Source organism: Octodon degus, unplaced genomic scaffold (genome assembly GCF_000260255.1).
Source record: "Octodon degus isolate 3935 unplaced genomic scaffold, OctDeg1.0 scaffold00122, whole genome shotgun sequence".
NCBI lineage: Eukaryota > Metazoa > Chordata > Mammalia > Rodentia > Octodontidae > Octodon > Octodon degus.
Window position 1 is genome coordinate 1,681,719 of NW_004524698.1, and position 11,172 is coordinate 1,692,890.

Below are 11,172 nucleotides of genomic sequence, written 5' to 3' on the forward strand. Positions count from 1 at the left end.
AAAAAAAAAAAAAAAAAAAAACTGTGGTCCCTGTGCTTGCCTAAGCTTGCCTAAGCAGGCACTTTAGACCACTGAGCTATCACGCCAGCCCAATAACTGCCTTTTGAGTGTAAGCTTTCCTGTTAGATTTAGGCATATTTTCTATCTATATTCACTTTTTAAATAATCTCATCCAGTTGTGTGATTTTATAAGCCATTTTATGTGCACAACTTCTGATCTTCTCTCTCCAGTTTCTCCTGAATTTCTGACTTGAATGTGCAAATGCCTTCTTGCATTTCCATCTGGGTAGCTAATAGGCATCTGTAGTTGAACATGTCCATCATTCAGGTCTTCATCTTCCCTCAGAGTTCTCCATTTCAAAAATTCCTCAGTGCAAAAAGCCCAAAATCATCTTTAACTCACTGTCTCAACCCTATTTGCAATCTTTTCAGCAAGTCATTTCAACTCTACCTTCATCATATAACCCCAATCCAACTATATTTTACCAACCTTACAGCTGGTAAAAGCTACCATAGTCTTTCAACTAGATTATTAACAACAATCTACTAACTTGTTTTTCTCTGTTTTCACTCTTATCTTCCACGGTGTATTCACTACCCAGCAAAGAGTATGAACTTGTTAAAATGAAGAATCATATGGAAGTTCTTCAAAACCTTCTAAGAGCACTCCATCTGCCTTCAAACTGAAAGCAGCAATCTTTTGAATGGCCTAGGGAACTCTTCCTGACCTGACTGCCTTTAACATCTAATTTTATCTCCTATGCACTTCGTCCTTCACTCTCTCTGTCCCATTATGTTGTCCTTTGCTGCCCCTGTGATACTCCCAGGGTTTTTACAGTGGCTGTTACCTCTACCTGAAAAGTTTTCTACCCTAGGCTACTTTTCTTCAACTTTTATTTAAATGTCATCTCAACAGCAATAGTAATTCCTCTGTTGACAAATACTTCACTGATTTATGTAACTAATTAAATGACTGTTACCTTTCACTAAAAAGTGAGCTCCACGAAGTTGGAATCTCTTGTCTGCTTTGCTTAATGCTACGACACCCTTAAAGTGTTGCATGGCTAAATGACTGGGTAAAGTCGGCTGATGGTGAGGAAGCATGAACACAATGAATAACACTTTTTGAATGACCTGAAAGTCTTCATTCAGCAAGACAACTCTGCTGCACTGGAAACAAGTGTTAATTACTTTCCTCTCAGAAGTCTCTCCTAATTCTTCATAAAAATACTTTCTGCCATGATTGCTCTTCCTCTGCTTAATTTGAAACTTCTTTTCCACTGTCCAATCCTTAAATGTTGGTGTTTCCAGAGTTCCACATTCAGCCTATTTTTCTCCTCATTGTACCTGTTCCTGGGTTCTTCTGTCCATCGTGAATTCAACTAATACTTACACATTAGTGACTCCCAAGTGTTTATATTTAGTATTAAAAGAATTCTAAAACCAAACGCATGTTTTCAAGTGTGCTAAACAACCCATCTGGAAAGTTCAAATTCAAAAGGATCTTCCCATTTGATGTTATTTTAAATCATACAAAATGTGTTTCTCTTTGTGTTCTCACATTAACTAAAGACATGTCTGTCCACTCATTTTTCCAAGCTAGGATCTAGGGACATTCTTGATTTCTTTCTCTCCCAGTTCCCAATATCCACCCCACATTTTATCAGCTGGCAATATATGTAATCCTACCTCTGAGGCATTGCTCACAAATAATTCCCATTTTTACTGACCTACTTCAGGTTGTTACTACCCTGCCCACAGCCACTTATGCTATAATGCTCTGAAATCGTATCTATTGGAATGTCTGATACTCCAAGCAAATCACCAATTCCTTAGAATCAGAGATCATACTACCCACTTCTAAATTCCTACAGTTCTGTATATATATCATCATGTGTCAAATAACAAGTATGTAATTAATGGCTATTGAACTGGATGAAAACACTTAATGAGAAATATTTCCAAGTTTCTCAGCAAAAACTGTGATTCAGTTTCATTTATATTATCAATGAACAAGTAGCAGCACACCTCTCTAAATCAATAAAGGAACTTACTGATTTAACCTTTGATATTATTTCTATGATAGATATTATTTCTATTATTTCTACTTTAGTAAGACTTAAGTCAAGATACGTTATGAGAACTCTGGGTGCACATGCTATTACAGTCTAACAAAGCACACCATTCTCACAGTGTCGCAGATCCAGAATGACAGCATTTTCTTTAAGACATGCATAACTAAAAGCTACAAGGGATTTCATGACTGCCACAATGCTTTTAGAGCGTGAACATCACATGATAAGCACCATCTGGGGAAAGAAGTCATTCCAGCCATTTTTATAGCTAGTTCAGAAAAAAGATGTTTAGAATTTTAGCTGACTGCATTTTCAGAGACATAATTTTCTTTAAAAAATGTAGTCTACACTATTACACTAAAATTCAAATTGATTTTTAACTCAAATGCAAATATTCATTAATTTCTATGATAATCTAGGAGAAAATAATTATCATTTATGAAATGAGTGTGTGTGTGTGTGTGTGTGTGTGTGTATACACTTTCTTGACTTTCCCTATTACAATGGAATTTTTTAATCCTTAAACATTTTTTCCAAATTCAACATTTGTAGTTCTCTTATCAAAACTAATGAAGAGGGGCAGGCCAGATAGCTCAGAAGACTAAAGGGCCTGCTTAGACAAATTTAGGCAATCTCAGGGACTGCAGTTCTATCCCTGGTACCACATGCCATGCCAGTCCTGCCCCCATGGTGGGCTCGGCCGGCCACAGAGTGTGGGCATAGTGGCTCACGCCTATAGTCCCAGCACTGGGGAGGCTAAAAACAGGAGGATCACTATGAGTCCAAGAGAGATCCTCTAACAACTAAATACATTTTTTAAAAAATGAAGATATATAATATTTTGTTCATCTACAAATATGAACTTAAGATAATGAAAAAATGAAATTTAAGACAAACAGGCCATGCAGAGTGACCCAGAACAGATCATAAAGAATTATATGGGCTTGGGAGATAGGTCGGCAGTCTAAGCACCTGCCTGGCAAGTGCGAGGACCCCAGTTCAATCCTTGGTACCACATGCCGTGCTGACCCCAAAACTGGGCATGATGGAGTATGCCTGTTATTTCAGCTCTGGGGAGGCTGAGACAGGAGGGTCACTGCTAGTCTGAACTGTATAGCGAAACCCAGTATCAAATTAATTAATTAATTTTAAAAAGAATTAGATGGATGAGTAGACTCTTCTGTTTCTGTTTTGTTTTTGTTTTTTTGTTTTTGTTTTGTTTTGATTTGTTTTTGCGGAACCAGGGATTGACCTCAGGCCCTTGCGCCTGCCAGGGAAGTGCTTATTCCACTGAGCAATCTCCCCAGCTCCGACTCTTCTGTTCTGAAGGGAAAATATTTAATGCTCTTACACATATATTCACACATACATCAATGTAACAATCTTACAAAAAAAAGTTCTTTATCAGATTCAAGTGAGCTCAGAACTTCTTTAGTGATCACTTCAGATAATCACAGTGAGAGAAGATAGCCACCTTTGTCTTCTCTTATCTAAGTTATATAAATAGGGTGTTTTTCCTGTTTTTAAAGAAGTCTGTACAATTACATTTAAAGCATTTGCTTCTAATATGAACTTTTAATCACTTCCTATGTTCCCCCTGATTCTGAAGGTCAAAATAAAGAGCATGCTTAATGAAGCAACACTAGCTACTTTCTTCAGAAAATTCAACTCTTCAAAAGTATTCTATAACTTTATTACATAATGTGTATGGTTTAAAATTAGAGACTAGAAACACATCAGTGATTTCTTTGTAAAGAAAACGTGTGTGTTCATACCTGACTTGTGCAGACACTGCGTGTCTTTCTTCAATTGTATCACCAAAACCTCCCACACTGTAATTTGAGCACTGGGGAGGCTGAGATAGGAAGGTCACTGCTAGTCTTTCTTTCCTTATTCCCAGGGCACAGGCACTGTGTTAAGGGCACTTGGGAAGCTCATGTGGGGTTGAGGAAGCCTTTGATCTTTAACATCAGATGCTTCAGTGGCCAATGCCAATGTAGCACAGAAAGCAACTGATCAAAGATAAGTCCAGTTCTCTTTTTTCCCTAGCACCTAGAACAAATCTAAAAGTGAACTATATAGTCAGAAGATGGCAGTTTCCTGACTTCTGAGCTTATGAATAAAGTTCCCCATTTTTAATTGGTCAATTGGTTCTTAATGTCCTCTCTCCTTTTTCCTTCCTCTCTTCTCTTGTCTGTCTGTCTCTGTCTCTGTCTCTGTCTCTGTCTCTGTCCCTGTTCTGTCTGTCTGTCTGTCCCTGTCCCTGTCTGTGTCTCTCTCTCGTGCCCCACAAACAGCACACCTCTTATGGCTCTTCCATCAGTGGCTGCTATTCCACTGCTTCATTCTCTGTATTCTACTTTCCATTGTCTCTTTAACCATTATATTCTCTGCTTCTTCATGATTCTTTTTCAGATTCTTTCCTTAACTGCACTATTACTTTCATTTTATTGTTGTTGCTGACATTACCAATTAATGAAAATATTACTCCTTCCAGTTCTTTGGCTAACTAATCTGACAAAACTTTCACTAATGTAACTTGAAAATATCATTCCACTGTTCTGAGTTCTACTACTAGATGCACACAGGGTGCTTCTGCACCCCAAAGACTACATGAGGAGACTAAGGAAAACAAAAACTATTCCCTGTGCTTGCTGAAGGTTATCAAGTCCTAGCCTCCAGAACATGAAGGTCCATCCGTAACAGCTTAGCATTTACATTCTACCTCCCTTTAGCCAGACTGTGTAAGACAAACAAAAATGTCTTCATAAGAGGGAACTAATTTGGGGAGTTAATACATCTTTACTAAGGCTTAATAAGTGTAACTATATAGCTATGAGAGGTCATATAATGCATTTGGCATTTTAGAAAATAATACCATTGACCATACACCAATAAAATTGTGTCATACATATTTTTAAAGAACACCATGCCCCATGTATTATAAACCACATGTGACAAAGGTGAGAACATGGGAATGCCTTCAGGGGACCGAGAGCAAGGAGGCAGGGGGCCAGGACAGAAAATGGGTCAAGGAATGATGCACCAGGTATAAGGTCCTAATCACCTCAATGAACATAGATATGATATACCATCAACATGAACTAAGATTGGTAACAGTATCAAGAATGAAAAGGGAAAGGAGAACTACAGGAGGACAAAGGGAGCAGCAGAGAAAGACATATTAAAAAACCAAGATAGATAGATAGATAGATAGATAGATAGATAGATAGATATCACCTCCCCAAGAGGACTGCAAACTGCATGTATTACAAACATATACTATTAAAAGAAAACTTCTGGGGGCCAGGGATATATAGCTCAGCAGCATAAGTGCCTGCCTGGCAAGTGCAAGGTCCTGAGTTCAATCCCTGGTACCGTCAAAAAAAAAAAAAAAAAAGGAAAAAAGGAAAGAACATTAAATGGTAGATTATATAGCAATTTGCATATGTTTACATAAAGTGCTTGCTTTTCAAGTTAAGTTATAGGTAGATAACTTATTATAATTTAGTGTTATCACATACCCACCTTTTTATTTTTAAACATTATCTTGAATATTTACTTAACTTTTTAAATATAAAATAACATCAAACTTATAAGAAAATTGTAAAACACAGTTATACTAAAAAACTTCTATTTTTTTTTTTTTTTCTGTATTTCTAGGGACGGGTCTACAGGGTGTTCAGGGTCTCACTACTAGATTGGACGCGTAGTGATTCTGTTTACAGCCTCCCAAGAGCTGGGATTACAGGCATGCGCCACCACACCCAGTCTCAATTGCCAGCTCAGCGTGCCCCAGGGGCAGGGCTGGCATGGCAGGCCTGGGGATCAAATCCTTGACCCCTGAGCCTGTTTGCAGGCACTTTAATCCACTGAGCTATTTGGCCTGCCCTAAAAAACTTCTATTTAAAAAAAAAACTAAAAACTTCTATTTCAGCTTCACCCAGATCCCTAATGGTTAGAAATTTGCATACTTTTCTTCCTCTTTTCCTCCCCACATACACACACATATGTACACATACACATGTATGTATGCATATCCCATACTCAAAAACATTTTGGTTTATTCTTTCTGAAAACAAGAATTCTGGCCAATATAATTAAAATATATGCTTTGAAATCAAGAAATTAATTAAATACAATAGTGCTATTCAATACAAAAATCCTATAAGTTGCTTTTGGGAGTGACCTGAATTTTGTATTTATGTGACTTCAAATATAAAATAATGCCAACACAAAACACAAATAAGTGGAAGTAAAGTTAATTTTACATTTTATTTTGCTACCATTCTCAGTTTTATGTTTTACTTTATTTAGTTTGGATCTTATGAGTTTTACTAGCTTCAGTGACAGTCACTTGTTCCTATCTGGTCCAGGATCTAGTGTAGACACATATGATACATTTACTGTTCTTCAGTATCCTTAAACCTGGAGAATTTCTTCAGCTTGTTTCTACCTTTCATGGTCAGAACAGTGCTGAAGAACACAGGTCTATGTAGTATATACAGCAGCCCTGAGCTTAGGACTCTCCAGTATTTATTGACAGCCAGCATTCACCTGATCTTTTAGTAACGATGCACCCCGCAAATAATTCTCTGCAGCAGAACACTGAGGCAGCACACAACATGAACTGCCATGTGGCAAAGCTGGTATATCTGCAACAATGCCATTTCTCCTTGCCTCCATATAAATAATTTTTTCTCCATATTTTTAAAATTTGTTTATATCAATAGGGACCAATGAATTTCTGTTTTGTACAAGGGGTTATAATCAATTACTATCATTTGTAGCTAATGTTCAAATTGTCATTTTGTCTGTCATTTTGATGGGTTAACCTTACTGATATTAACAGCTTCAACATTTTTTTTACTCCCTGGAACAGAAAATGTTCCTGACTCATTTTAAGGATTTCTTAGTCTAATCCTTGAGTCAGTCCAATTTCCAAGGAGTTTTGGTGCTGCTTAGGGGAGTGTGATATTTAGTTTTGGTGCTGCTTAGGGGAGTGTGATATTTAGGGTCTTGCAGGAAACAGAGCTAGGAAATATGTGCACAGACACATTCATTATTGTATGGTACATTAACCTACATATATTTTTAAAACATGATTTATAATAATACCCCTGATTCCAAATCAACACTGCAGAGATTTTCCATGCCTTCCCACTCTCCATGTTTATTAAATCCTTCTTCAACAATGAGAAGCACAGCTCCCACTGTCCTTAATATATGTACTCATTTGCTAAATCAATGGACTTATTTACTTAATGTGACAAATCTTTCAGCCACACAGGCTCTCTCCACTGGAGTCCTCATCCCTTCTTTCTTGTCACCAGTATGTGATACTTCTGTGCTTGCAAAAGAAAGAAGGAAAAGTAGAAAAGCAAAGCAGGAAAGGAAAGGGAAAGAGAAAGGGAAAGGGGAAGGGGAAGGGGAAAGAAAAAAAAGAAAAAAGAAGGGCCAACCAAATAGCTCAGGAGAATAAAGCACCTGCTTAGGCAGGCACAGGGGCTGGGGTTTGATCCCCAGCTTGCCATGCCAGCTGAGGTGGCAATTGAAACTGGGCATGGCAGCACGCACCTGTAATCCCAGGGGGTGGGAGGCTGAAAAACAGGAGGATCACTACAAGTCAGATCTGTGTAGTGAGACCCTATAGACCCTGTACTAAATACATGAAAAAGAAAAGAAAAAAGGGGAACAAAAAAAGCATATACTCACTTTTAAAACATCTTCCACAGCCATCTTCCCTTCATTTCCTAGTAAAATAGTGTATGGATAAAGCCACTGGATTGCATGTTTGATTGATATCATAGGAAAGGAATCCTATTTAGGAACAGAAATATATAGAATGAAACAACATTCAAAATAATCACAGAAATTTTATCTGAAATGTATATACACCATTAAAATTGCTTTATTAATACCATAGTATCTTGGAAGCATAAAAAAGCAAATAGTATTTCCTTTCTCTTCCTGTTCTCCACCCTCCCTCTGGGTAAATTCCTACACTTCAATCTTTCATCTATGTCTTGATGCTTCTTAGAAGTTACATACACACAGGCATTTATTTATGTAAGACAGCACCATGCAATTCACTGACAAAGAGTTCCACGGGCAATGGGACAGGGGATTTGGAAGCAAATAAGGCACTATGTCAACAATTAGTGTTTCTAGAGGAAAATATTATGGATATTCATTTTGCTATTTTCAACAAAAAGTTTTGAACCAAAACAAAAAGTAAGTATAAGATTTGATAAACAGTAGAAGAAATGCAGTCCTTCATGTATAGAATAATGTAAACACCTAAATCACACTATACACTTGCATGGGAGGCTGAGGCAGTAGGATCATAAATTTAAGCCCAGCCTCAACAATCTAGTAAAATCTTGTCTCAAAAAAGAAAAAACTACAAGGACTGGAAATGTAGCTCTGTGCAAAGATCCTGGGTTCAATCCCCAATACTGCAACGTGGCAAGCAGAAATACCAAAATGACAACAAAGATTTGAAGACAGATTTATTTTACATCAATGGGCACTGATTAGGTTCATTCCCAGAACCTCCAGTGGTCAAGGGCTTTTATTGGATAAGGAAGTGCAGAGGCAGGATGGCTTGTCAATCAGGGATTGGTTGACATAATCTGCATCACAGTGACTAGCTATTTTTAAGAAAACAGAAGCAATGGGAACTGGGACAAGAACAATTATCTTGGCAACTAAGAAACTGAAGTACACTGTCTGTGTGGCAGGCACATTTTCTGTTACAAGGCTATAAAAAAATTTAAAGGAATCTCTCGTCAAGGGCATAGTATCTCTGCTACTTCAGAAGGCAGGCTCCTCAGCAGTGTCTCATCAAATATTAAAACACCCTCCCCTAGTTGAGCTTTGCATCCAGGCCTTCCTGGCTTTCCTAGCCATTGATGAAGGTGTCTTCCTCTAACATACCCCTTAACATATCACCTTGTAACTACCCATTCCTCATCATAAAATCCAGGCAACTTCCAAACCCAGGAAAATTTCTTCACAATGTGATTCTAATCTCAGTATTACTCTCCACCACACACATACTTGCTCTAGGGATGCAGCTTATTTTCATTCTTCAAAGATACCAGCCCCTTCTATGATTGGACAATTTCCTCTGCCTGGAAAGCCTTCCCATCACTCCAGACAGGACTTTCACCCCCTTTATGAAAGCATAGTGCACAGTATTGGTGCTGCAAGAAATCCCTCAGGCCAGGGCAATTCTGAGGCCGACCTCACTGCAGGACACATCTTGCTGGATTGAACGGAGTCTTCTTTACCTCTATGTAACTTTCATGAAGTTACATGTCTATCATTTCCATCCCAAAGCTACAAAATCATTAGGGACTCAGAACATAGCCTTTGTCTCTGTACTCTTTACTGTACTGCATAGCAAATCAACCTCAGGCATTTTATAGAAGAATATGAGAAGGCTGCATGCAGTAATTAATCCCCAATGATTAACTTTCAAATTTTCTTGCTACATTTGGGTGTATCAGTCATTGATTTATTTAATACATACCAGGATTTTAACTGCAGCTGGTAAACTATCTAAAGGAAAATCTGGAAGTCCAAGAGTAGAAGATTCTTGGGAACAGAGAGTTGTGGCAAAGGACAACAGCTGAGAAACTCTAAGGGGAAAAAATTATATTTTATTCTAAAGGTTGTCAAATATAAAATGTATAAGCACATTTAAATAGAAGATAAGTATGCAAATTTAATTAACCTAAAATGCCCATTGTTCTTGAAGAACAATACCTCCATACCTCAATGTTGCATTTAGAACTCAGAGGCTGATTAGCACACAGTATTCCCTAAGTCTATCAAAACAGATGAGACTTTTTACCACCTAATCCATATCTATACTGCTAGCCTCATTTCTTAACTTTTTGAATCCCAAACCTAAGATCTACCCACTAAAAACTTTTCATAGCCCCAGAAACAAGGGATAAACTCTTGTATCTTGTGTTTTTTTAGAAAAATCCCTTAGAATTCCTTGATTCTATTCTTTTTTTTTTCATAATTTTATTTTATTTTATTTCCATAATTTTATTGATAAACAAATAGCAACGAGACAGTTTCAAATCAAATCGGTAGGATAGTTTCAATAATTAACAAACTGCATTCTTCTTAGTGGTTAATTGCTGTGGAAGATGCAGACTTGAGATCCTATTTACAAACACCATTAGAACAAATCATTCTATTCATTAAGAGAATGTAACTATATATCTATCCTAACCACTTGGAATACACAGATACAAAACGGACATTCATCTGTATACCCTTTTTTTGTTAAGTTCTGTTATTTGAATATTATAGGTGTGTAAACTCAGCAAAATATTCTAAAAGAGTCCAGTAGACCATAATAGCCTTGGGTCTTCTGTTTAACTGGCAATGTCAGAAATTCTTGACCTGAGTCCCCCACAGCTCAACATAACAACATGGCTTTACTTCCTATATTTCGTTTTCATACTTTTCTACTGGATAGTTAAGACCAAGGTAAAGCAGGACCTATGCAACAAGAGTTGTAGCTTTGGGACTGATAAGGTAAGTGAAATCCCCTCAGGATTTATCCTGAGATCCTGTACCTCAGATTATAGAACCTTTGTCAGTGTCAACCATGTGGATGAGTCACGGCCATTGCTTGGACAATGTGCTCTCTGTGAAAGCCTGAAAGAATGTTTTCTCTCCATGTGACTCTCCTTAGGCACACTCTACATCATCGATCACTTTCCTCTTTGGTCCCTTAATCTCCTTGATCAGAAAATTTGGGACACTACCGAGTTACATGACGTTACAGTCCAAGTTCTCATATGTCCTGAGTCTTAAATGACCTTAGAAGGTTAGGGCCAAAACAATGGCTTTCCTTGCAGCCCTCCTTTTTCTCTAATTTTGTTCTGCAAACTTAGGTTGTTAACCATCCAGAAGACAAGTTATTTTTATTATCAAACAACTTATGCTGTTAAGTTTAACCTCACTATCTATCTGCATATCAAACATCTTAGGCATAATATGGAACAGGTATTTTTCATCAAGTATTGATATGTTGAACTCTATGTCCCTACAGAATATGATAAAAAAA

At 37.4% G+C, this 11,172-nt stretch overlaps 1 protein-coding gene across 1 annotated transcript in view; it reads right to left on the reverse strand.

Moving 5' to 3' along the window:
• The window catches only part of Vwa8 (von Willebrand factor A domain containing 8), a 441,297-nt gene that overhangs the window by 376,271 nt on the left and 53,854 nt on the right, over positions 1-11,172 (reverse strand). The window contains exons 8-10 of the mRNA XM_023700137.1: positions 9,849-9,904; positions 9,613-9,721; positions 7,791-7,895 (exon numbers count right to left, since the gene is read on the reverse strand). Coding sequence (XP_023555905.1) covers positions 7,791-7,895; positions 9,613-9,721; positions 9,849-9,904 — 270 coding nt within the window. The remainder of the gene's footprint in view (positions 1-7,790; positions 7,896-9,612; positions 9,722-9,848; positions 9,905-11,172) is intronic.